This window comes from Palaemon carinicauda, chromosome 25, assembly GCF_036898095.1.
Source record: "Palaemon carinicauda isolate YSFRI2023 chromosome 25, ASM3689809v2, whole genome shotgun sequence".
Lineage (NCBI taxonomy): Eukaryota > Metazoa > Arthropoda > Malacostraca > Decapoda > Palaemonidae > Palaemon > Palaemon carinicauda.
This window is the reverse complement of record NC_090749.1, coordinates 92,734,208-92,761,534: the sequence shown is the minus strand read 5'-3', so window position 1 is coordinate 92,761,534 and position 27,327 is coordinate 92,734,208. Positions and strand designations below refer to the sequence as shown.

The 27,327-nt window shown below is 45.4% G+C and overlaps 2 protein-coding genes across 8 annotated transcripts in view; one reads left to right on the top strand and one right to left on the bottom strand.

The window, feature by feature from the left end:
* Nucleotides 1–27,327, top strand: part of LOC137618708 (zinc finger protein 454-like) — a 584,206-nt gene that overhangs the window by 131,785 nt on the left and 425,094 nt on the right. The window lies entirely within an intron of this gene.
* Nucleotides 1–27,327, bottom strand: part of LOC137618710 (ketosamine-3-kinase-like) — a 504,853-nt gene that overhangs the window by 192,472 nt on the left and 285,054 nt on the right. For 2 of the 6 annotated variants that reach the window (XR_011039814.1, XR_011039813.1), the window contains 2 exons: nucleotides 18,015–18,214; nucleotides 3,080–3,993 (listed from right to left, as the gene is read on the bottom strand). The exons of 1 other annotated variant lie outside the window; for it this stretch is intronic. Coding sequence is in view for 2 of the 5 variants with exons in the window: in XM_068348872.1 (XP_068204973.1) it covers nucleotides 3,973–3,993; nucleotides 18,015–18,182 (189 nt within the window). In the remaining 3 variants the exon portion in view is untranslated. Of the gene's footprint in view, nucleotides 1–3,079; nucleotides 3,994–18,014; nucleotides 18,215–27,327 lie in introns of those variants that run through there. 3 more of the 6 variants (XM_068348872.1, XM_068348871.1, XR_011039816.1) reach the window with 3 other exon arrangements.

The following is a 27,327-nucleotide window of genomic DNA, read 5'->3' as shown; positions in this document are numbered from 1 at the left end:
AAACTGAAAGATTTCCCAAATAAAAAGTTCCTTTATTAGAATTAAAACCATTTAAGCTAAGAAAGAATGAACAAAACGCTAGAATCGGTTTACTCTTACTGCAACGTGAAACCGTGAATACTCTCTCTCTATCATAACGATAGAGCGCAAGTTGAACGTTCTGAACGTCAACAACTGCGGAGACAAGACAAAACGTTAGTTCAACTTTGAAAACAGTACGAGACTATCAAAGAAATTCTTTCAAAAACATTAAAATTAAAATAGCATAAAATCTTAACAGGTAAAAACGATATGACGGGCTCAATGTTAATTAACTTCGGTTCCAAGAAAAGACCGCCTACTATTAGGAAAGGTCGCATATAAACAAACATAAAAAATTAATTTTTATAAGTTTATAATAAAAGGAAGTTAATAGAAGAGGCCTATAAAAGGCGGAGAGATATAAAATAAATCTATAACTTTGTTAAGCAAAATTAAGAAAGAGAGTCTATACTCTCTTCGACACCAACACTTCCGTCTAAGGGAAGGGTCGGCCATTTAAAAGTGAAAGAGTGTTCATACTCTCTTCGTCACCAAAATTAAATCAAATTAATTCCAAAAACTTGCTAAGCTAATGTTAAAGCTTCCTGAATAGCGAAGGCTAAACTCTAGAGCAAATACATCACCAAATCGTGAACAATAACTCCAGAATCAACAGCGTATCCAAGTAGGTCTAGCCGGTGGCACGACAGAGGAAAAATTGAGTTCTTGTTGACAAGAAGTACTTGAGTACCTGCTCACAGATGGCGCTGTTGTGTACACCCCCACCTGTATAGCGATCGCTGGCGTATCCCGACCGTAGATTTCTGTCGGGCAACAGAGTTGACAGCTACATGATCATCGGGTAAGATTAATATTGAAAATTCAAGTTTTGTACCTGAAAGATACAAGAAGATCATTATACAAATATATTACAAAGTTATTGTACCTCACAACAATGTAAAAGTTCTTGTGATATTGAAGAGTTTACACAAAAACACTCCAAGATTATTATCATCATCATCATTATTATTATTATTACTAGCTGAGCTACAACCCTAGTTAGAAAAGCAGGATGCTATAAAACCAAGGGTTCCAACAGGGAAAAATAACCCAGTGAAAAGGAGACAAGGAAAGAAATAAACTAAAAAGAGAAGTAATTAACAATAAAATAAAACACTTTAAGAACAGTATTAATGTTAAAATAGATCTGTCATATTATATAAACTATAAAAACACTTCTGTCTGTTCAACAAGAAATCATTCGCTGCAAGTCTGAACTTTTACTTTAAACATAAGTCTTCTCAAAACCACAAAATCATATTTAAAGGCTGATGAGATTTTCCTTGACTGAAAATTGGTTAACAAAGCAACATGAAGTGAGAGAAGGTGAACATCTTGGAGAGAAGACAACAAATGATGAGGTTCAAAGGCACAAGATAAGAATAGACTGCCAACTGCATTTAGTGGCTTCTACAAATCACTGGACTAAGATCATTTCTTGTAGTTCCTCCTTAGAAGATAACACACTTCTAGACTCTCTTCGTAATACTAATCTGACATTAATCAAAATACTTCATAAATATAACAGACACAAAGTAAGCAGACAGACATTTCCTATAAGAAAGGCTTTGATGCAGATGAAAGGTTATAAAGAGACTCAGTCTAGATTTAAGAATATCTTTTAGATCTAGATTTGATGGACATTTTTCTGGCCGGATGAAAATGATATTTTAATTATAAAATAAATTTTTGAATATACAGTAGGGTCCCGAATTACACGTATTCTAATTACGTGATTCCTCAATTACGCGATCGATAGTTTTTAAAAATTAATTTTCCTGTCTCTGCGAGGAGCATTCTAAATCCGCGAGTCGAGCATCGCGAAGCGTAGGAAATCTATTGTTTTCTTAATTGTATTGGGGGAGGGGTGATGGTTCCTCGATGTCTGAGAAGGGGGGGGGGGGAGAATGTGAGAGAAAGATTTCTGTTCAAACATTTTAAGACTAGTTTTGGAGGAAAAATGTTAAGGTTTGCCCATCTGTTGTGTGAACTTGTCGCTAGGCCTAGCCTAACTGTCCAACACCTATATGTATAATATTCCATATTTGTACTAATTAATTTTTATACTTATGTTGTGATTATGGTGAAAAATCCTTATTCATTAAACTTTAAATTAAAAACCATCAAAATAAAGACTATTTTATATCATGCTACTGCCAAACATGTCACCACAACCAAACCCATTACTTTGTTTAGTACGTTCCATCGCCGATCATAACGAACTCGCTAACCAATTTTAACATCTGTCTATAGGTTAACTTTTGCGGCAAAAGATATCTTACCAGGTACTATGTAATAATAATGTTATAATTAATGTTGTTTTATTTATCCTTAGAAAATCAAAATATATGAAATATGAGCAATTTTGTTTCGTGTTTTTTTTTCCTAAAAAAACGCCTTCTTAAAAGGAAAACGTTTTTTTTTACGTTTCATCGTCGATCATAAACGCATTTACTCCTGAAAGTGATATTGTAGAGCTTTTACTAAAGATGTTATTATAAATAAAGATTATAAATAGGTGGTAAAATATCTATAATTAAAGTGTAGCAGCATCAAGAAATGTTGGGGTTCGCCCTTTACATAAGAATGTACTGTACATTGGATTAGACAGAACGTAGAAAAAATCAATTAGGGAAATATCGGTATTCGATATCCTCTTCATCAGCATCGTCAATCGGGCTTTTTATTTTCTTTTATTCTCAGTTGCTAACTAGTTATCGCACTGCCAAGATCTGCACACATTCCGATAATTCACATTTGAAGGTTTTCTGGGAGAGGATGGATAGAGAAAATACCGAACTATATAAAATGTTTTTTTAACCTGTTAAGCGTCACCCACGTGATAAACCGTTCACCACGATCTACTCGGTACCGCCTTCAACTATATATTCCGTTCATGACTTTAATTGCCTTTTACAAGCCGTCAGTCTCGTGATGTTACTTTACTCGTATAGTAAGTATAGGATCACCACTTGGCAACACTCTCAGATACAGCTTAAAGAAAAGATTTAAGATGGAAGATGTGACCAGACAGAACGTAACTCAAGTCCAATAGAAAAGGCTTTCCTTTTCCTAACTTCTTGCACATACTATTATTAGTCAATGTTTGTTCAACTAACCGTCTGACTTCTTTGACAAAGACAAGCTTCAATTTTCAACCAACCTCAACACCTGACAGACAACTGGCCATGCAATTCATCTGGTGTTAGAAAACAAAGTCAAAAGGATTCACTTTCAAAAAGGATCTACAATAATAGGATAGTAACCTACAAGAGCTTTTCACAGACATATCTGCAATGTATACCTTCGTGTTTAGAATCTTTATTTACTGTATTAAGAACCACTTATGACTTGACTCTTCAAAACCCCAACCATACTACATTGATCGACTGCACACACACTAATGACACAAGAACCATGAAAAGTCTTCATTGAGACATAATGCTTGATAAACTTGATAAAAACTGAATGGTATTTTGGGGCAAAACTAAATAAATATGCTTATTGAACTCTTGTATATACTGTAATATTGTCTTACTATCCTTTTTTCCTAGGGGAAACTACGGTCTTTATCAACAATGTCTGTATTAGCACAATGAAACTAATGTATACAGTAGACTTGCCCAACTGAACCCTTTTCAGAGTGAATCTCCTCCAACCTTCTCTGCAGTCTAATAGCACATATATCTTCAGGGTTTAATCCTGTTTACTAAAGGTAGTTTTTGCCATTTCATCTATAATCCTCATCTGCGATTCTTTGACCCTGATATATTCTCTCTCAACAAGCAAGTACTGTAGGTGAAGTAGCTCTAAGGTGAGTTTCTTCTTGTTGAGGTGCTCAGAAACCTTCCACTTGAGGATGGGGAATAATGTGGCTCTTCGAATTCAGTATTAGATGAGCAAGTTTTGTACCTGAAAGATACAAGATGAGAATTATTCTATTACAAAGTTATTGTACCTCAAAACAATGTAAAAGTTCTTGTGATGAAGAGTTTACACAAAAACACTAAAAGGTTTTATTATTATTATTATTATTATTATTATTATTATTATTATTAGCTAAGCTACAACCCTAGTTGGAAAAGCAGGATGCTATAAGATCAAGGGTTCCAACAGGAAAAATCACCCTGTTAGGAAAGGAAAAAAGGAAAGAAATAAACTAAAAAGAGAAATAATTAACAATAAAATAAAACACTTTAAGAACAGCAATAATGTTAAAATAGATCTGTCATATTATATAAACTATAAAAAGACACTTCTGTCTGTTCAACAAGAAATCATTCGCTGCAAGTTTAAACTTTTACTTTAGACGTAAGTCTTCTCAAAACCACAAAATCATATTTAAAGGCTGATGAGATTTTCCTAGACTGAAAATTGGTTAACAAAGCAACATGAAGTGTGAGAAGGTGAACATCTTGGAGAGAAGACAACAAATGATGAGGTTCAAAGACACAAGATAAGATTCTACTGCCAACTGCATTCACTGGCTTCTACAAATCACTGGACTAAGATCATTTCTTGTAGTTCCCCCTTAGAGGATAAAACACTTCTAGACTCTCTTCGTAATACTAATCTGACAGTAATCAAAATACTTTATGAATATAACAGACACAAAGTAAGCAGACAGACATTTCCTATAAGAAAGGCTTTGATGCAGATGAAAGGTTATAAAGATACTCAGTCTAGATTTAAGAATATCTTTTAGATCTAGATTTGATGGACATTTTTCCGGCCGGATGAAACTCAATATTAAATAACAATTTCTTACTCAAAATAATTTACATAAAGAGAGAGAGAGAGAGAGAGAGAGAGAGAGAGAGAGAGAGAGAGAGAGAGAGAGAGAGAGAGAGAGAGAGAGAGAGAGAGAGCCTTATTGCCTTATTCTATGTTTGGGTTCCCCCTTGTCCCTCAGTGTGAGGCACATCGTGCAATGTACATAGCCATTACAATTACATAAAAATACTTTGGAATAAGAATATACAACAATATTGATAAAAGTAATTAATTACTGCATCTTATTGGATAATTAAAATCACCCTACAGAGTCAGTTTTTATCATTCACAAGGACCTGGTATTTCATATATAAATGCTGGTATATATAGGTATTTAATAAAATGACCAATTCGTAGATAATTTGTATTTTTCCTAACCATACAAACCTTAGCTATTTAATATGGGTATTACTTTCGGCATAGCTGAAATGACGAGCCATTAGAATTTTAACGAGGGTTTACTACCCCCTCGCTGTTACCCTCCCCCCCCTCACACACCTGTGACTAGCTCACTTTGCGTAGAGGTAGGAGTTCCCGGGGGACAGGGCTGGCGGGCAAGTTTGATTAAATAGCTAAGGTTTGTATGGTTAGGAAGAATAAGAATTATCTACGAATTTGTCATTTGTTCCGTAACCGAAATACAAACCATGCTATTTAATATGGGTGACTTAACCCTTAGGTAGGGTGGTAAGTCCCAGCCGTTACTGGCTTTTGGCTTTTTGCCCGGGGACTCAGTATCTGAGTGTGTCAGTGCTCAAGATAAGGAGTCCCTGCACATCGCAAGTGCCTTGCTCTGCAAGGACCGCGGCCTACATATGCTTGTGTGTGAAGGAATGAAGTGTGACTCGTCCTAGGAAGTTGACCTGAAGTCATTTAGATGGAATTCTAGGATAGGACGTTCCCAATACCACCTTGTAAGGGTATGGGGACGTAACAGTATTATCTTAATACTAGGAACACAAGGAAACATGGGTTACCTGCAGTGGTTTGAGGTCAGCTGTGCAGAGAACCCAGGATGCTGCTTTCCCCAAGAGAAGGGAGGATGAAGAAAAGAATAAGGGCCAGGCATACCTTTTCATTCACGCAGACTAAAACCGGGTAACAATGCCCTCAACCTTCAGCTACTTGTCCATTAAGGAGCCTAAGGTTTAAACCAGCTGTTGTGCAGCCAACACAGGGCCGATAGAGAACGTATCGAGCCTCCTGTGGTTCATGTCTTGCAGGTAGTGGGCTGTGAAGGTCGTTTGATGCTTTCAAACCCCAGCTTGTAAAACCTGTGTCACCGAGTAATTCTTCTTGAATGCCAGGGACGTAGCAATGCCTCTGACATCATGTGCTCTAGGGCGACGTGACGGAGGAGGGTCGAGATTCAGGGAATGAGGGATAACCCTGCGAATCCACGCTGAGATTGTATTCCTAGTGACCCTCCTCTTCGTAATTCCCGTGCTCACGAGCAATGCTTGCACCCGAGGATGAATTGCAGCTGTTCTCTTAAGATAGAGCCTCAGACTCCTTACTGGGCACAGTAGGAGATGGTCTGGGTCATCTGTTACAGAACGGAGACTCGAAATCCGGAAGGAGTCGAACCGAGGGTCCGGCAATCCTGGATTTTGAGTCTTATCAACAAACTCAGGGATGAAACTGAACATTACCTCCCCCCATCCCCTTGAATGGGCGATGTCATATGAGAGACCATGAAGTTCGCTGACTCGCTTGGCCGAGGCCAAAGCAAGTAGGAACACCGTCTTCCAAGTCAGGTGGCGATCAGAAGCCTGGCGTAATGGTTCGAAAGGAGGTCTCTTAAGAGACCTGAGGACTCGAACCACATTCCATGGAGGAGGTCTCACTTCCGACTGAGATCAGGTAAGTTCATAACTTCATACGAGTAGAGAAAGTTCCAGCGAAGAGGAAATGTCCATTCCTTTGAGCCTGAAGGCAAGACTTGGGGCTGAGCGATAGCCTTTCACTGCCGAGACTGAAAGGCGCATTTCTTCCTGCAAATACACGAGAAACTCCGCTATTGCTGGAATAGTGGCATCGAGTGGAGAGATACCCCTTCCACGACACCAGCCACAGAAGACTCTCCACTTTGCCTGGTAGACCCCTGCGGATGACTTTCACAGGTGTCGAGACATCCTTTCAGCAACTTGTTGCAAAAAGCCTCTCTCTGTGAGGAGACGCTGGATACTCTCCAGGTGTGAAGCCGCAGCGATGCTACGGCTTTGTGGAAGATGTTGGCATGTGGTTGTCTGAGTAGCTCGTGTCGAGGAGTAAGTTCTCTCGGGAGTTCCGTCAGGAGCTGCAGAAGGTCCGGGAACCACTCTGCATGATGCCATAGCGGAGCTATCAAGTTCATCGAAAGGTTAACCGATATTCTGGTCTTGATGAGTACCCTTCTCATCAGACAGAACGGGGGAAAGGCGTAAACGTCGATGTTGTCCCACCGTTGTTGGAAGGCATCTTGCCAGAGTGCCTTGGGGTCCGGGACTGGGGAGCAGTACGGCGGAAGCTTGAAATTCAATGCTGTCGAGAACAGATCCACCGTCGGGGAACCCCACAAAGTCAGGACTTTGTTGGCTACTAGACGATCCAAAGACCACTTGGTACTCACTATCCGAGATGCCCTGCTCAGACTGTAGGCGAGCACATTCCTCTTGCCTGGAATGAAGAGAGCTGATAGTGGAATCGAGTGGACTTCAGTCCATCTCAGTATCTCTACTGCAAGATGGGATAGCTGCTCTGAAAAGGTACCTCCCTGCTTGTTGATGTAAGCCACTACCGTGGTGTTGTCGCTCATCACCACCACGGAGTGACCCGCCAGGTATTGTTGGAACTGTTGAAGTGCCATGTATACGCCCTTCATTTCTAGCAGGTTTACATGGAGGCACTTTTCTGATTCTGACCAGAGGCCTGAGTTCCTGTGGTTCAGAACATGGGCCCCCACCATTATTTGAGGCGTCCGAGAACAGCATCAAATCCGGGGGGAGGATGAGAAGATCCACTCCCTTTCTCGTAAGTTTTCATCCGCCAGCCACTACAGAAGGTTCGTCCATTCCGCAGGACCCATAGGGACCAAGACGTCCGAGGAATCGTGTCCTTGATTTCACCGGGACTTTAGTCGCCATTGCAGGGATCTCATCCTGAGGCGACCATTTGGAACTAGACGGGCCAGTGAAGAAAGGTGACCGAGGAGACATAACCACGATTGGGCTGGGAGTTGTTCTTGTCTGAGGAAAGGATCTGTGACCCTCATCAGCCTTGCTATCCTGTCGTCTGATGGGAAGGCTTTGTGGATATTGGTGTCCAAGATCATGCCTAGATATACCAGTCGCTGAGTTGGAAGCAGAGAAGACTTCTCGAGAATTACCATGATCCCAAGATCTTGGCAAAGTCCCAGAAGCTTGTCTCGGTGTCGAAGAAGGGTCGACTCTGAGTCTGCCAAGATCAGCCAGTCGTCCAGATAACGGAGGAGACGGATGCCGATCCTGTGTGCCCACGAAGAAGTCAGGGTAAACACTCTAGTGAATACCTGAGGTGCTGTGGAGAGACCGAAACACAGCACCTTGAACTGGTAGATCTTGTTGTCTAGGCTGAATCTTAAGTACTTCCTTGAAGATGACTGGATTGGGATCTGGAAGTACGCGTCCTTCAGGTCCAGTGTACACATGAAGTCTTGTGGTCTCACTGCAAGTCTGACCGTGTCCGCTGTCTCCATGCTGAACGGGGTTTGTTTGACAAACTTGTTCAGAGCTGAGAGGTCGATGAATGGTCTCTAGCCTCCAGACGCCTTCTTTACAAGAAAGAGTCGACTGAAGAAGCATGGGGAACCATCGACGACCTCCTGGAGAGCGCCCTTCTTTAACATGGTCTCAACTTCTGCCCGTAGGGCTTGCCCCCTTACTCTTACTCTGGCAGCAAAGTCTCCAGTCCCCAAAGGCTCTTCTTGGGGGGACACATGGACGTTCTCTGCGGGTCTTGTTGGCTCTGGGCGAATTCTTAAGGATGACTTGGTGACTGTCTTGGAGTCCTTAGGTTCCCTCCTGGGAGGAATACAAGACTCCAACAACGATGTCTGAGGGCTCTTCTCCACCCCAACCGGGGACGATTCTCCTGTGCGAGGCGGGGTTTCTCCCATTAGTGCGATGAGAGAACGCCTCACCTCGGAAGATTCCCGAGGACGGAAAATCTTCGTCCACAGGAGAGGGAGAGAAAGTCTGGGGGGGTAAGGAAGCCTTCCTCAAGGATGTCTCAGGAGCCAGCTTGACCCTTGGAGAATTTACCATGACTTCTACTCCTCTCTTCCTCTTCAGTGGGGTCAGATCCGCCATTGATTTGAGGTCCATCTCAGCAAAGGCAGGTTTGACAGCCTGCACGACAGCTATGATGAGGGACCCGAACCATGGCTGCTCACAGACAGCTGCGCTGTCAGAGACTCCCTCTGAAGGGAAGGGGATCAGGCGATCCTTCGGAGAAGAAACGACAACTGGGCCTGCCTAAACAGAAAGGGAAGAAGAAGAAGGTTGGTTCCTGAACCTATCTGGAGACTTCCCTCCCTCCTGCGAGCGCGCTGGTCTGCGCTTGCAGGGGGAGGGGGAAACGTGAGGATGACGACCTGGCAGTTCTCGTTCCTGTAGGCTCGCGCGGTGGCTCGCGTTGTGCCTCCCTAGTAGGCCAGTCATTTTATGGATATACCCACCACAAATTGCAATAGTAATGAAACTTGGCATTTTTGCTTCTTTTGACCCATGTAATAACATAGTAAAAGTCAAGGAAATTCGAGGCATTGGAACACATTCATTTCGAGCAACCACTTTTTGAAAGTTATGCACGAAAATACGCTAATAGAAATGGCATAACATTTTTTGTTATAACAGTGCTTTTGTTATTTCTTTCACATTTCTCAAAAGATGTCAAACATTTTTATTATTAAATAAATAAATTGAGATAATTAACATCTAATAGCCCTTGTTTTTTTTTTCTTTTTAGGTTAACCAGTAGCATAGACGATTGCGTTTTCTGCAGCGAGTCTCTCGGCAACGGCGAACAAACCACGAAATTAGGTGCCAAGGGGTGTGATGGAATAAACAAGGCAAATGACCTACGGCAGGTTGATATCAGTGTCGCACCTGGACAAGTTGTACACACCAGATGCAGGAAGGACTTCTGCTCCCAACTGTCTATTGAGCGAGACATCAGAAAACGCGGATATGACTGTACTGGTGGTTTCAGCGGCACTGTGCGTGCGCGTCGATCTGCCAGTTCTGCGTTTCACTACAGCGAACACTGTTTGTTCTGTGGAACACCAGACAAGTACCAGGGCAGACAAAAATCGCATAAACTTATACCAGTCCGAACAGTGGACTTCCAGAAGAAAGTTACAGAGAGCTGTGTTGAACGCAATGATGCATGGTCAGAGACAGTAAAGGCTCGAGTAGAATTCGTCCAGGACTTGCATGCCGCTGACGCAGTCTATCACAATATATGTAGCATAAACTTCAGAACTGGGAAGCAGATTCCACGCCAGTTCCTTACAGTGCCAAGCAAGCGACCTAAGTATGGTAGACCGGCTGATGACACACGGAATGATGCATTCATAAAAGTCGCAGAGTACCTCAAAGCCAATGACGAGGAACAGACAACGATACCGGATCTCATAGGAAAAATGGGGGAATTTCTTCTTGGAACTGATTGCACACCTTATGGATTCACCTACATGAAGGAATGTATCCAAAAGCACTTTGGTCAGGATATCACCATCGCAGAAATAAATGGCCAAGAGAATTTTGTGACCTTTCGCCACAGGGCCTCTGCGATCATTCACGAATTCCATCAAAGGCCAAAGGAGACATTATATGAAGCTGAGAAGATGAGACTGATTAAGACGGCAGCAAAACTGATCAAAAGTGATGTGAAATCCGAACAACAGTCGATAGATATGTACCCATGTACGACTGAAATGTCCTCAACAGAAGAAGCCATGTCGTTCCTACCTGAATCACTAAAACTCCTTCTTCAAACACTCTTTGTGGGCCGAGATGCTGATAGAAAAGTCGGTTCTCTAGGGCAAGCTATCATGTAGGCAATTCGGCCCCGAGTGCTGCTGGCACCCTTACAGATAGGACTGGGTGTACAGATGCACCATCATTTTGCATCAAAGTTCTTGATCGACACGCTCCATGCCCACGGATATTGCAGTTCTTATCGTGAGATACAAAGGTATGAACGGAGTGCAGCAGTTGTACTAGGGACAGACATACCAAACTACCAGCCAGAGCAGTTCATCCAATATATGGCGGACAATGTCGATCACAACATCCGTACAATAGATGGCCTCAACACATTCCCCGGGATGGGAATGATTGCGTCTGTCACTCCAGGTACCAGGACATCAACAAGAGTGCCACGTGTGTCTGTGACACTGAAGGATGTTGTAGCTGTGGGCCGAATAAACATCCGACATCTGACAACACCTTGCGATGGGCTAGATACTCTGAGGTATGAGGTTCTACAAGATGAGATGGAAAAGGACAGATCTACCAACCTTGACCTCCTCTGGAAGCTGTCCCTCACATTACGCTCACCACGACCAGCATGGTCTGGCATGATGCAAGCCGTGCACACTGGTGTACATCCAGGTCAGTCTACAGTCTTCCTGCTTCCCATGATCGACATGAACAGCAGTGATCCAACTTGCATCTATTCAACATTGACATTTCTATCTGAGCACGCCAAACAGTACAACGCAAAGGTCATCATCACATTTGACCAACCACTTTGGTGGAAGGCGCTTACCATCATCGAAAGTCAATCGGAGGGCAGTGACTTGCGTAAGATTGTACTGCGCATGGGGGGCTTCCACACGTTGATGAGCTTCTTGGGGAGTATTGGAAATATCATGTCAGGATCTGGACTGCGCTCTGTTCTGGAACTGGTGTATGCCGAGAACACTGTAATGCACATGCTGTCTGGCAAGGCATATGACCAAGCTATCCGTGGGCATCTCTTGGTTGATGCAGCACTGAACACTCTCCTCGCAGAAAGGATACTTGGTACGCTAGTGCCTATTTGTTCGCAGGCTAAGAATGATGGTCCTCAGGGTATTGTAGAAGATGACGAACCAAGTGAAGACGAGATAATGCAAAGCATAGATGATGCACAGGCAGCCATAGATCCACATGATACCGAGTCAGGGTCGCAAAGTATGGGAGCTGGACCAATTGACCTGTGTGAGCTGCGAGACCTGAATGATTCATTGATGAAGGGTGAGTGTTCTACTGAAGATATCCTTTCAGCCCCGGTTCTGGACTCTGTTCGTGACATCATGAATGTTGCCCGACAATCGATGAAGGATCTACGTACTGCACAGCTATGGCTGCAATACATGGACATGATTGACATATTGAGGACATTCCTGAGGTCGGAACGCACTGGTGACTGGCGTCTGCACGTGCACGCTTTGCACGACATGTTCCCCTACCTGGCAGCTGCAGGCCACAATCTCTACACCAAATCTATTTAGGTCTACCTGCAGCGACTGGCACAACTGTCTATTCAGCACCCCGAGGTCCACCACCAGTTCCAGAATGGATATCACGTAGTGCGGCGCTCAGATCGGTACTGGGCCGGCTTGTCCACAGATCTTCTGACCGAGCAAGTGCTCATGAGAAGTGTGAAAACCACAGGGGGACTGACAAGGGGCCATGGCATGAGCGAGTCGCAAAGGATCACGTGGCTGCTGTCCACCCCCATATGTGCAGAGGTCAACATGGCCTTGCAAGACTACACATCAGTGCCGTATGAGACCAGTGACCAGCACAAAGAGCAAAGAGCAGCTCGACAAGCACGGGACACAGATGACACGCACAAACTCATTGGCTACCTGTCATCAAAGGATCCCTTTGGAAACGATCCAACTCTGCAAAGCCTTGACACTGGCATCACAGCTGGAGATTCGGTCAATGCTGACCAAGCAGCGTCAGTGGGCAGGAAGATCTTAGATGGAATGGTTGGCAAAAAGGTTCTTGATCACACGTTCAAGAAAAAAAATCAGGTTGTGACTTTAGACACACGTTCATCAGTGAAAAATGGCAAAGAATCTGTTCCGATAGATCCACAACTGTTGTTCCAACGTCTGAGTACGGCAGGATCACGCTGTAATGACCTCACTGATGTCTTCAAGTACGAACTATGCAGTTACCCACCAGCACTGTTTCAGACCATTGATATCCTGCTTGAGGCCGACAAGCCAGCGCTAGCCGAGGCCATTTGGAAACAACTCCCCCTTGCCGTTCGCAACACAGTGCTGCCACAGAATGTGCAATATGTTCTGGATGGTGGGGCATTGCTACACAGAATTCCTTGGAATTTTGGCGAGACCTATGAAGGAATCTCCAGTCACTACATACGATATGTTGGAGACAGGTATGGTAAAGCTGTCATAGTGTTTGATGGATATGTGAGCGCACCCTCCACCAAAGATGTAGCGCACAGCAGGCGCGTTCGATCTCACAGCAGTCCCCTTGTCAACTTCACAAAGGACATGGTATGTACTATGAAGAAAGATGACTTCCTTGCCAACCAAACAAATAAACAAAGCTTCATCAATCTACTGAGTGATGACCTTCAACGGCAGCACAACGATGTTCTTCATGCCAGGGCAGATGCAGATGTCCTCATAGTGGAGACAGCCATTGCATGTGCAAACACCAAGGACACAGTGGTAGTTGGCGATGACACCGATCTTCTTGTTCTCCTATGTAGTCATGCAGGGCCCACATCACACAACCTGTTCTTCCGACCTGAGCCTAAGCTGACGTCAAGGAGGCAAGCAAGATGTTGGAATATCGAGCAAGTGCAAAAGACACTTGGACGCCATGTGTGTGACAAGCTCCTTGTGGCACATGGACTCCTGGGTTGTGATACCACGTCAAGACTGTACTCCATTGGCAAATCAGCAGCTTTGAAGAAGCTGAACTCCAGTGCGTATTTCTCTGGGCTTTTGGCAAAGTTCAACACTCCTGGAGCGTCGAAAGAGGATGTCATGACAGCTGGAGAGAATGCCGTGGTTTGCTTGTACAATGGCCAGCCCGGGGAAACACTGGACATACTAAGGTTTCAGCGCTTCTGCCAGAAGGTTTCAACAAGCACTGTCAGAGTTGAGCCTCGTACCCTGCCCCCTACATCAGCATCTGCAAAGCAACATTGCCTACGGGAGTATGTCCAGGTTCAGCAGTGGCAAGGAGTTGGCATGGATGCCAATGGTTGGGGATGGTCTATCCGTGACGAGAGAATGGTTCCCGTTATGACCGAGATGAAGCCTGCTCCAGATTACCTGCTAGATGCCATCCACTGTGGCTGCAATACAGACTGCAGCACCCGACGATGCAGCTGTCGCAAGTACAACCTGGAATGTTCTTCCGCCTGCAGTGAATGCAAAGGACTTCACTGTTCTAATGTGACCTTGCCAGAACCAGAAAGTGATCCAGAAGAAGAATGCGCTCTTGCTGGTCCTGAAGATGAATAAACATTTGTCAGTGTGGTCTGGTACATGGAGATGTCTTGGCAACATGATTAGACTTGACTCTCAGTTCATTCAACTCTTGATCCTTGGTCATGGTCATCTTAATTTAGCTAAGGTGAATGCCGGTGTCGTAATGTAACATGTATACAGTTGTTTGTCTAGACTCTAGAATATACACTGAAAATTTTATGCAGATTTTTTTTCTTCAAACCTTCTCTTAATGATTGCAAAATTTGGAAATGTTCCAATGCTTCGATTTTCCTTGATTTTTAGTATGTCATTCTCCACTAAATTTGACATTGAAAAATGCATGTTTCATTACTATTGCAATTTGTGGTGGGTTCGACCCAAAAATGACGTAGAATGACTCGCCTAAAATATAACCCAGTGAGGAAAGGAAATAAGAAAAGATAGAATAGTGTGCTCGAGTGTACCCTCAAGCAAGAGGACTCTAACCCAAGACAGTGGAAGAATTTTATGAAATTATTTGGTGGTCTCTTCATTAACTGTTTCCTCAACAAAGATTTTCATCTTAGTTCCCTGTCTAACTACTGAATTCTTCTTTGTCTACAGCCTTTACTCCCTTTTTTGTATAAGCCTTCTCCATGATCTTCTATCCAGGCCCTCCCGTTCTCTTCATCCCTTTTCCCGCAAATCATTTGCTACTTTATCCTCCCATATCTGACCTTTGCCCTTCCCCTCTTCCTTTCCTCATCCACCTCTCTTTCCACGACCCTTTGGCACTCCTAAATCCATACATAAAATAGTTGTTGTGTTCCAAGCTAGTCTATCATCATCTTACTGAAACAAGCAAAGACGTTAATGAAGACTGACAGCGGACTTCTCTCCTCTTCTTGAAAAGACTCTCTGAGACGGATACTGACTGCTGTTCAACTACAGCAGACTTTAGTTGTTCCTCTACTTATTCATAGGGTTAAGATCTTCAGTTATTGAATACAGTATTTAATTTACTGGCATTAACATTATTGTCTGATGTCAACAAAGTTAAGGGTTGAAACTGTGGCATTTAATATTTGATAGACTTGGATACCACGCTACCAATATCCCAGGATATAATTAGCCACACATTATTGAAATTATAAATCTTAAAAGTATTTTGTGTCTTTCCTAGCTATACAAACACAAGTCGTTTAGGTGGGATGGCCGTTGCATCTTTTAACGGGCAGTTAAGCAACAAGCGGGAGCAGACCGAGGTGCTCCGCCACCTCACCTATGGAGTTTCTTCGCCTATGACCTCTCAGCTTAGAACTGAGAGGAGTGGCTGAGGAGAGAAGTATAATCTAAAGGACTTCCGTTTGTATAGTTAGGAAAAGTAACAAACTTGTGAATAAATTGTAATTTTCCTAGCGATAAAAACCTGGAGCTCTTTACGTGTGGGTGTTTATTTCCGCGGAGCTGAATATAGCTGTTAAAGCTATTTCGAGGTGTAACTACCCTCCGCTAGTTAGCATGGGGGGTGGAGGGGATAGTGGGGTAGGCTAGCCACCCTGCTCTCACTAGCACTAACGACTGACTGTCACTTATTTCGGCTCGGCAAAGACGTAGTCTTTCTCACCCGTCAACCATTTTAACCGGTTTATGAATGAAAGCAACTAGCCTAAAGATTCATACAATGTCTTTTTCTCTTTCAGAGCTACTTTCCTTGGGATTCACGGGTTTCCCGTGCAAGGCAAGACAGCAAGAGGCCTTACGGTTGGGCACTCGAAGGGAGCAGACATCCTGCCTAAACCAAACCCCCGGCGAGAGTCTGAAGGTCTTCGACTAAGAGTCTTGGGCCCGCTCGACTGTTTCGGCCTCGGCTACTACTCGCCACGACGATCGCTCTGCTTCGGCAGGCAGGCGGGAGCAGTCACTGACAAGGACTCCTAACAATATTAGTTACAAGCACTCTGAAGAATTTAATTTACAATTTACATAATTCAACTAACAACTTATAACTCAAGTAAACAAGAAATGAACATGGACAGTCAGAGACGTATCATATCTCAATGGAAAAGGGATCAAGTGTTGATCATATGTGTACAGTATATGGTCAGGCTCTAGGACATAGTCTCATCCCTTGTCCCTGCCATTCATGAACGACTTTTAAACCTTTTAAATGTCCTTCAATGTCCTTAGATAAACAAATAATAAGTTCTTGACTATTTAGCATCCAACACCACCTAGTCATTTTGCTCTACGATGTTCTACCTTCCTGGCTGATATCTGCTCATGATTACCACCACACAGATAAGGCACTGCTTGTGGAATTCTCTGTTGAGCAACTCTAAATTCAAAATAATTCTACTATCGTTAGATTTCAACCTGAAGGCCCGCTCGTAAATACATTAGTCAATGCAGGTATTTAAAACTGAAAAATAACTAAAACATTCGACAACAGACAGATAATTGACATGTCTTTGTGGATGCCAACAGCAAAGAAAATCCGCAAGCATTTCAAACCGCAGTAGAACTTCAAAAGTTCAAAGTTCCAGCAAATGTTTTTATGTTGACCAGGCTGACATGAGTCTTTTTATAGTTTATATAAAACATATCTGTTTTTCCAACTAGGGTTGTAGCTTGGCTAGTAATAATAATAATAATAATTCAAAAGTCCATTAAATACATTGAGGTCAATCACACCAACATATTTAATATACCTTAAAAAAGCGATAAAAAAGGTTCTAACAAACTTAAAAGTAGCAAATCGTAACTGATATTGCGTACAGAAATCCTCAACTAACAACTTAATAGGTTCAAAGAAGATGTTAACAAGTCGAATTTTGTTAAATTTTGTCCTTACCCCTGTGCCATGAGGGAAACGTTCAGATGGAAGTACCCATGTCCGGAGATCCCTATAGAGGTGAGTTACTTACGACACTAAATAGTTTATTGCGTAGTTTTCTCCAAGTCTCATATTCCGTTTTGGGTCAGGAGAACCTAGTCTCCTATCTAGGCTCGATCTTATCCAGCCAGTCTCTCGGCCCGTAAGACCACCCCCGCCTCCTAAGAAAGTAGTTCGAGGTAAGTACTCTGTGTTGGAACAAATCACAAATTTTAAGCAATTTGTATTTTTCCTTACAGTACTTACCTCGAACTACTTTTGGGTTATGGCACGCCCATTCTTCCCCGAGTGTCTTACGGGACTTTGATACCATATCTATCATAAACATATCATAGACATGGCCACGCGCGCTCACTGACCTGGGTCGCCTCAGGGCGCGTATTCATCCGCTACAGAGGGACCCACTATAGAAAACGGAGACAGGGGAAACTACACAAAATTCTGGTCGGTTGGGAGGAGAATCCCAGATACTCCTAAGAAAGTAGTTCGAAGTAAGTACTCCGTGTTGGAACAATTATAATTTCAGTTGGATTTGTGTTTGTATTCCAAACGTTTTAAAAGCTGAGATTGATTGATTGATTTGAAGTTCTCTGGCATCTTGACATCGAAGATCATTGACGCCGATATCGTTTACAATAAATAAAGATTAAAAGAATATCTATTTAAAACCAGAAAAGCAAATATGTTATAAAAGTTAAATAGCATTAAGCTGAGACCCTTCGACATTATTTATACTTTCAATCAAGAATTAGAACATTACAACATCTTCAAGTTTCAAACGCAAGAAGCACTCACTCTGTCAGCTGCTTCCCGAGCATTCGCATGTGCCGATTCAAACTGCGCATGTCCAGGTATTCCACCCGTGGGGTCGTCTACGACTATGTGCGGAGTGGGGACCATCACTATCCCCGTTGCTTTCGTGGCCTTCGGACTTTCAAACTCCCCGTCGAACATCGCCCTCGCCTGACGAAAATTTGATGTTTTAACTGTGATATCTGAAACAAGATAAAATTACGAACTGCTGGTAATAAAACCATCACTTATTTAATCATATAAATTGAAATTTAACTTACAGTGACATCTACAAATGATAAATAAAATTACTAACTGCTGGCAATAAAAACCATCATTTTTCTAATCATACATATAAATTGAAGGTGTAAGTATCCAAAATCCAGGAATCAAATCATCCGTCACATAATGTTTAATGACTGGTATCTATTAAAAAGCTATACAGTAAATACATATTCAATATATGATAAATGTTAACCCATTTACCACCAAAGGACGTACTGGTACGTTTCACAAAACTCATCCCTTTACCCCCATGGACGTACCGGTACGTCCTTGCAAAAAAATGATATTTTCATTATAAAATAAATTTTTGAATATACGTACCGGTGAATATATAAATAGCTGACGTCTCCAACGGCCCGACAGATTCCAAAAAACTCGCGAGCGATCGCCATGAAGGTTGCGGGTGTGCCCACCAGCGCCGACTATCGGCCAGATACCGCATATACTTCTCAACCACTCCAGTTCTTCTCAGTCCGCAGGGTCTCTATCGGGGAGGAAGGGAGGGCCTTTAATATTATATATTCACCGGGTAAGTATATTCAAAAATTTATTTTATAATGAAAATATCATTTTTAAATATTAAACTTAGCCGGTGAATATATAAATAGCTGATTCACACCCATGGTGGTGGGTAGAGACCAGTATTATAACAATAAAGGCGTATATGCTCAAGAGTTTTTGACAAATATTTCATAAAAACAAACTTAAGTATAGGTACCTGGTAAGGAAGCTGACTCTGATGATTACTCTGCCTCATTAGTCCGCTTTCCTCACGAAGCCCAGCCATCCCCTCAGGATGCTGAAAGACTCCCAGGAGCTGCTATATCCAGGGCGAACACCCGTAAAACAGGACCTCATCAATACCCTTAATCTGGGCGCTCTCAAGAAACAACATTTTGACCACCCGCCAAATCAAAAAGATTGCGAAAGACTTCTTAGTCTTCCGTACAACCCAAAACCAGATTAAAAATTTCAAGAGTAGATTAAAAGGATATTGGGATTAAGGGAATGTAGTGGTAGAACCCTCACCCACTACTGCACTCGTTGCAACGAATGGACCCAGGGTGTAGCAGTCCTCATAAAGAGTCTGGATGTCTTTCAAGTAAAATGAAGCGAACACCGACTTGCTCCTCCAAAAGGTCGCGTCCATAATACTTTGAAGGGATCTATTTTGCTTAAAAGCCACCGAAGTCGCTATCGCTCTAACTTCGTGAGCCTTGACCTTAAGCAAACTACGATCCTTCTCACTTAAATGAGAATGTGCCTCCCGGATTAAAAGTCTAATAAAGTAAGATAACGCATTCTTAGACATGGGCAACGAGGGCTTTTTAACGGAGCACCATAAAGCCTCTGAACAACCTCGCATTGGTTTAGTTCTAGATAAGTAAAACTTAAGAGCTCTAACGGGGCACAGCACTCTTTCAACTTCATTACCTACGATCTCCGAAAGACTAGGTATTTCAAAAGATTTAGGCCAAGGACGAGACGGAAGTTCATTCTTGGCCAAAAAACCAAGTTGAAGAGAACATATTGCTTTATTTGTCGAGAAGCCGATGTTCTTACTAAAAGCATGGATCTCACTGACCCTTTTAGCCGAAGCCAAGCTCACCAAAAAAAGTGTCTTGAGGGTCAGATCCTTCAGGGAGGCTGAATTTAAAGGCTCAAACCTGTCTGACATTAGGAACTGTAGGACCACGTCCAAGTTTCAAGCAGGAGTTGAAATACGACGCTCCTTTGAGGTCTCGAAAGACTTAAGGAGGTCTTGGAGATCTTTGTTATTCGAAAGATCCAAGCCTCTATGCCTGAAAACAGAAGCTAACATGCTTCTGTAGCCTTTAATGGTGGATGCAGAGAGGGAGCGACCGTTTCTCAGATATAGGAGAAAATCCGCAATCTGCGCTACAGAGGTACTGGAGGAGGAAATAGAGGAGGACTTGCACAAATCTCTAAATACCTTCCACTTCGACTGGTAGATCTTGATGGTAGAGGATCTTCTAGCCCTCGCAATCGCTCTAGCTGCCTCCTTCGAAAATCCTCGAGCTCTTGAGAGTCTTTCGATAGTCTGAAGGCTGTCAGACGAAGCGCGGGGAGGCTTTGATGAAGTCTCTTTACGTGAGGCTGCCGTAAGAGATCCATCCGCAAAGGCAGACTCCTTGGAACGTCTACCAGCCATAGAAGTACCTCTGTGAACCACTCTCTCGCAGGCCAGAGGGGAGCAACCAACGTCAACCTGGTCCCTTCGTGAGAGGCGAACTTTTGCAACACCTTGTTGAGGATCTTGAAAGGTGGAAAGGCGTAAACGTCCAGGTGAGACCAGTCCAACAGAAAGGCATCTATGTGGGCCGCCTCTGGATCTGGGACTGGAGAGCAATAAGTCGGGAGCCTTTTTGTCAGCGAGGTCGCAAAGAGATCGATGGTGGGTTAACCCCAAGTCATCCAAAGCCTCTTGCACACATCCTTGTGGAGCGTCCACTCTGTAAGGATCAATTGACCTCTTCGACTGAGACAGTCCGCCAAGACGTTCAACTTCCCTTGGACGAACTTTGTCAAAAGCGAGATGTTTCGATCTTTTGACCAAATGAGGAGGTCCCTTGCGATGACGAAAAGAGCGTGGGAGTGAGTGCCTCCTTGCTTCGAGATGTAAGCCGAGGCCGTGGTATTGTCTGCATTCACTCCTACCACCTTGTTTCGAAGCAGACTCTCGAAACTCCTCAGTGCTAAATGGACTGCCAACAGCTCCTTGCAGTTGATGTGAAGGCTCCTCTGGTCTGCCGCCCAAAGACCCGAGCATTCCAGACTGTTCAGAGTCGCCCCCCAACCCAAATCCGACGCGTCAGAAAATAACACATGGTTAGGGTTCTTGACTGCCAGAGACAGACCTTCTCGAAGTCTTATATTGCTGTCCCACCAGGCCAGGCAAGTCTTGACTGGTTCGGAGATCGGAATCGAGACCGCCTCCAAAGTCTTCTCCTTGTTCCAATGGGAGTCTAGGTGGAACTGGAGAGGGCGTAGGTGAAGTCTCCCTAGAGAGATAAACTGTTCCAGGGATGATAGCGTCCCTAGGAGGCTCATCCAGCTTCTCACAGAGCAACGGTTTTTCTCTAGCACGAGACGGACTTTGAGCAAAGCCTGCTCGATCCTGTTGGCAGACGGAAAAGCCCGAAAAGCTAGACTCTGTATCTCCATCCCCAAATAGAGAATCGTTTAGGAGGGAGTCAGCTGCAACTTCTCCATGTTCACCAAGAGGCCCAACTCCTTCGCAAGATCCAAAGTCCACTGTAGGTCCTGCAGACAGCGATGACGGGACGACGCTCTGAGTAACCAGTCGTCCAGGTACAGGGAGGCTCTGATCCCCGACAAATGTAGGAACTTTGCTACATTTCTCATGAGCCCCGTAAAAACAAGAGGAGCAGGGCTGGCTGAGACCGAAGCACAGTGCTCGGAACTGGTACACAACATTCCTGTATACAAACCTCAGATAAGGTTGAGAGTCTGGATGTATCGGAATGTGGAAGTACGCATCCTGCAAGTCGAGAGAGACCATCCAGTCCCCCTCTCTGACTGCTGCTAGAACGGATTTGGTGGTCTCCATCGTAAACTTTGTTTTGACAACAAATACGTTGAGAGCACTAACATCCAGCACTGGCCTCCAACCTCCTGTGTTCTTTGGAACAAGGAAGAGACGGTTGTAAAAACCTGGGGATTGAAGGTCCGAGACTTTCACCACCGCCCCCTTCTCTAACAACTGAGACACTTGCAGATGTAATGCCTGTCTCTTCGACTCCTCTCGATACCTGGGAGAGAGGTCTATCGGATCTTTTACTAGAGGAAGTTTCCGTACAAAATCAAAAATTTTAAATAATTTTTATTTTTCCTAACATACTTACCGAGAACTACTTTCTTTAGGAGTCACTGGTAATCTCTCTCTCTGCCGACCAGAGCTTTGAGTAGTTACCCCCCACTCCGCGCCCTAAGTAGCCTTACCCCCGGCATCAAGGAATGTGCCCCGAGGGTAGGATTAAGGTAGGTCGCTAGCTTGCTGGGTCACCTTCCTCATTAAGTTCTATTGAATTAGCATAATGCTAGCAAGGGAAGAGAGGCACTCGGGGAAGGAAGGGAGGGCCATTACCCGAAAGTAGTTCTCGGTAAGTATGTTAGGAAAAATAAAAATTATTTAAAATTTTTGATTTGTTCCAACACGAATACTAACCTCGAACTACTTTCTTTAGGAGACTTACACTTTAGGAGGAGGGAGTGCTATTCTGACCCACTGACACGGCCGTGGAGGCCAACAGGCTTCTGGATAACGGGACCTACCAGAGAGCGGAAGCGAGGGTAACTACACAAAATTTCACGTTAGTGTCTAAGTACTCACCCTTTGAAAAACTTCTTTGACGTTTCTTCTCGACGCGTAGTCGTGAAGAATGTGTTATTTTCTGGGAACAGACGGTACTCCCCGAAGAGGCAAGTAAGCAACTGGGTAGGAGGTAGGAAACCGCACTTGTGCCTACCGGTCGCTAGTCTTGAATGCGCCTGGGGTTTTTACCGTTACACCGCTTGGAGGGCGGAGATGACTGTTCCAATGGAGAACCTGTCCAAGGATTTTCTTGAGTAGTCCTTGAGGTAGTGGGCAGTAAAGCTTGACTGGTTCGACCAAGAACCTGCTTGTAGAATCTGCCCTACTGCCATGTTTTTCTCAAAGGCTAGGAGGTGCTCAGGCCCTTGATGTCATGAGATCTGGGAGTGCCTGGCACTGCCATGCTAGCCTCCTTGTAGGTTCTGGCGATAACCTGTCTCAACCAGAAGGAGATGGTGTTTTTGGAAACTTGTTTCTTATTAATACCTGTGGAAACGAAGAGGCTCTTGATGTCTGGTCGGAGATGCGCTGTCCTTTCCAGGTATTTTCTAATTGTTCGCACTGGGCGCAATTTTAAGTCTTCTGCATTACCTGTCTTAGGGATGGCAGGAATTGAGAAACCTTCAAACCTCGGGTCCCAGAATGCTGGGTTCTGAGTCTTGGCTACAAAAGAAGGCACGAACTTGAAGGATACTTCTTTCCACCCCTTTGAGTGAGAGACGTCGTACGACAAACCATGGATCTCTCCCACTCTCTTAGCGGACGCCAAGGCCAGCAAGAAGACGGCCTTGAGGGTAAGATCTTTGTCCACGATATCCTTCAAGGGTTCAAAGGGGGGACGACACAGCATCTTCAGGACCATGGCTAAGTCCCACTGGGGCACCCTCCTCGCCTGGGGGGGGCAAGACTGCTCGAAACTTTTGACAAGCATCGCTATGTGCCTCGAGGCCCCCAGGTCGATGCCCTTCAGGAGGAAGACTTGGCCTAAGGCAGCCCGAACTCCTTTTATGGCTGGGATTGACATCTCTACTTTGTCCCTGAGAAACACCAGAAACTCTGCTATGTCTGGGACCGAGGCCTTAAGAGGTCTAATGTGCCTCTCTGAGCACCATTTTGTGACGGCGGCCCATTTTGCCTGGTAGTCCGCGTCTGACGACTTTCTCAGGTATAGAGACATTCTCTTAGCCGTGGAGGAAGAATATCCTTCTTTCTTCAGGAGCCGCTCTATAGTCTCCAAGCGTGAAGACGTAGGGAGAGTGGGTTGTCGTGGAGCCTGAGAAAATGAGGCTGGTGCAGAAGGTCTGACCTGGCGGACAGAGGCCACGGCGGTTGACTCGATAGGTCTTTTAGGTCCGTGAACCACTTTCTCTCCGGCCACCAGGGCGCTACCAAAGTCATCTTTAGGTTTCGGGCCGTCCTTACTCTGTTGAGCACTTGTCTTATCAATGTGAAAGGGGGAAAGGCGTACACATCCAGATTGTCCCACTTGTGCTGAAAACCGTCTTCTAAGGCTGCTTTTGGGTCTGGTACAGGGGAGCAATAGACTGGGAGTTGGGCGTTGAGGTTGTTGCAAAGAGGTCAATCACCGGGGAACCCCATCGTTGAATGATGAGCTTGGCTACTTCTGGGAGAAGGGACCATTCTGTCCCTACTATCTGGCCCATTCTGCTGAGGCCGTCGGCCAGAACGTTTTTCTTCCCGGGAATGAACCTTGCTAACATCACCACTTGATTTTCTTCTGCTCAATCTAGAATCTCTATGGTGAGATCGCACAACTCCTTCGATTTCAAGCACCCTGCTTCTTTATGTATGCCACTACCGTGGCGTTGTCGCACATCAACGCCACGGTGTTTCCCTTTAGCAGACTTGCGAAGTGTAGGCACGCCTTCTGGACTGCTTCCAATTCCAGGACATTGATGTGGAGTTGCCTCTCCCCTTCCAACAAGGTCTCTCGTGACGTTTCGTCGAGGAGAAGGGCTCCCCATCCCTGGTTGGAGGCGTCTGTGAACAGTAGTAACTCGGGAGGGCCAGTCCCGAAGGGCGTCCCCTTGAGTGAGTTTGACTGGCAATGCCACCATTCTAGGGAGGGTCTCGTGTTTGGAAGGACTGGGATTAGCACCTGCTGTGAATCCGTCTGGCACCAGAGGTTCTTGAGATTCCATTGGATGGATCTGAGCCTTACCCTCCCTTGGGGAACTAGGTTCTCCAATGAGACCAGGTGACCTATCAGCTTCTGCCAGTCTTTCGCCCTCCTGGGGTATTCTGACAGGAACGGCTGACTAGTGTGCCTGAGGTTTCTTATCTTGTCCTCCGAAGGGAAAACTTTTCCCCGAATGATGTCTAATGTCATTCCCAAGTAGTTCATTCTGGTGGATGGGGATAGATTGACTCCTTCGGGTTGATTATGATCCCCAGATCCTTGGAAAATTGGAGGAGACTCCTCCCTTGTTCCTCTAAGAGGACCTTTGAGGCGGAAAGAAGCAACCAGTCGTCCAGGTATCTGATAAGGCGAATGCCTCGTTCGTGAGCCTCCACTGAGACAGCCGTGAAGACTCTCGTGAACACCTGGGGCGCTGTTGACAGACCGAAGCAAAAAAGGGTCCTGAATTGCAGGATCTGGGAACCCCATTTCACCCGGAGGAACTTTCGACCCGAGGTGTGGACCGGAATCTGGAAGTATGCGTTCTTGGGGTCGATGGTCATCATATAATCTTTCTCCCTCAAGGACAGCAGGACTGACTTCGGAGTGTCCATTTTGAAGTCCGTCTTCTTGACGAACTTGTTGAAGGCTGACAGATCTATAACCGGTCTCCACCCCCCGGTCGCTTTCTCCACCAGGAACAGGCGACTGTAGAAACCTGGCCCTGGGAGAAGAACTTCTTCCATGGCACCCTTCTCTAACATGGACGATACCTCCTCTTGAAGGGCGGTCCTCTTTAACGGGTCTTTGGGAGCTAGCCATTCTGTCCGGTTGGCCGGAATAAGCGGGGGTGGTTCCGTTAGGAACGGAAGTCTGTAGCCCTCCTTTAGTACGGACACTGTCCAAGGCTCTGCTCCTTGAGCCTTCCATGCTTGCCAATGACGTCTGAGGCATCCTCCAACCCGAGGGTTGGGCGGGGATAGGGGGCCGCCCACTCTATCTTCTTCTAGAGGGGCGGCCTGAACTGCCTCTCCTAGAGGCGGAGTAACCCGACCTGAAGGAGCTTGAGGGCGCTGGAGCTCCCCTGCGGGGGGGCTGAGGTGTTGCGAACCAGGAGGAAGAGGGGGGCTTCTCTCCTCGTAGTGCTGGTATAGGCTTGGGGTGTCGCGGCACTATCCGAGACGGACCTCTTATAGGGCGGTCTCCTAGGAGTCGTAGGTCTGGGGACGTTAGCCTCCTTCTTTTTCGAGACCTTCTCCATTATGGCTTCTAGTTCCTTCAGAGGAAACAAAGACTCTCCCAACAGGGGTAGTCTGCGAATGGCTCGCGCCTCCCTGTCTGGTACCTTCTGAGACACCTTCGCCAGAACAGTGTCTCGCTTCCAGAGCACCCAGTTACCTGTTAGTGCGAGAGACTGATATGTCAAAAACTTAAGGGTTTTACCCCCAGAGGTAATGAGGTCCCTCAGTAGGCCTTGCTGGTCAGGGTCCTTGGGGTCAAAGGAGGCTTGTACACCTACCAAAGTGGAAGCCCACCAGTCCAGCCAAGAGGAGACGTTTACTAAGTCCCTCGACATTTTCTCCATCATGTAGGCTTCTGCTGGCGAGAAACAGACTGGGGCCGAAGAGGCTCTACCGTCTGAAACGCCTTGACTAAGGATGTCTACGGCTGACTCCACCTTACAGGCGCTTGGGCGTCGTCCCACTGGTACATAGACTTTGCCTTGGGGTCTGAGGCCCTGGAGCAATTTCGAGGACCTTTGGGTTTTGGGGGCCTCGGCATTGCTGGCCACTACCTTGCCGACATACTCCTGCTCTACGACTAGAACTCGGGCTAGAGGAAGAGCTAGGGACGTCTTAGGTTGGGAGGGAGTCTGCATGATCCTCAAAAGGCTTGACTTCCAGGAATCTTCATCCGTAGCCGCAGGTTCCGCTATTTTGTGGTGCTTTCTGAAAAGGCTAACCACTCTCCTATAGGCGGAGTCCTCCGTCAGCCGAGGTCTCGGCTTGGGGCCGGGGAGCTGGGTTACCGGGCACGCCGACTGGACGTCTGGCTCTTGGGGCCAAGGGTGCCGTCCTGCCGAGGTACTGGATTTCATCTGCGGGGACGTCCGCACCAGGGGCCTGGGTTAATGCAGGCAACGCTGGTTCAGCGGGGACTCTCGTCCGCCCAAGGGCTCTGGGTGCCGAGGATGCGGTTCCCGTGGGCTGACCCAACAGCGGGAACCGTTCCTTCCGACCCGAAGGCCGCACCAGCTGGGCTGGTTCGGCCAGGCCGCCCGACAAAAAGCGCGTTTCCTCCCGCTGGGCGGGGTGAACCGGAGGCTTCGGGGACTTACGCCTACCTGTAGAGTCCTTCTTACGGCTTGATCTCGAGGAGCCGGGTCACCAGGCACTCCCCATCGGGCGCTTCGGTTCTGGAATACCAGGCACTCCCTTGCGGTGGTACCGGTCTTCCCCGGCGGGAGCTCCGCACCAGGTTCGTGGGTCAGAACCGGCATCGCCGTACCGTCGAGGACTACCGTTCGTGTATTC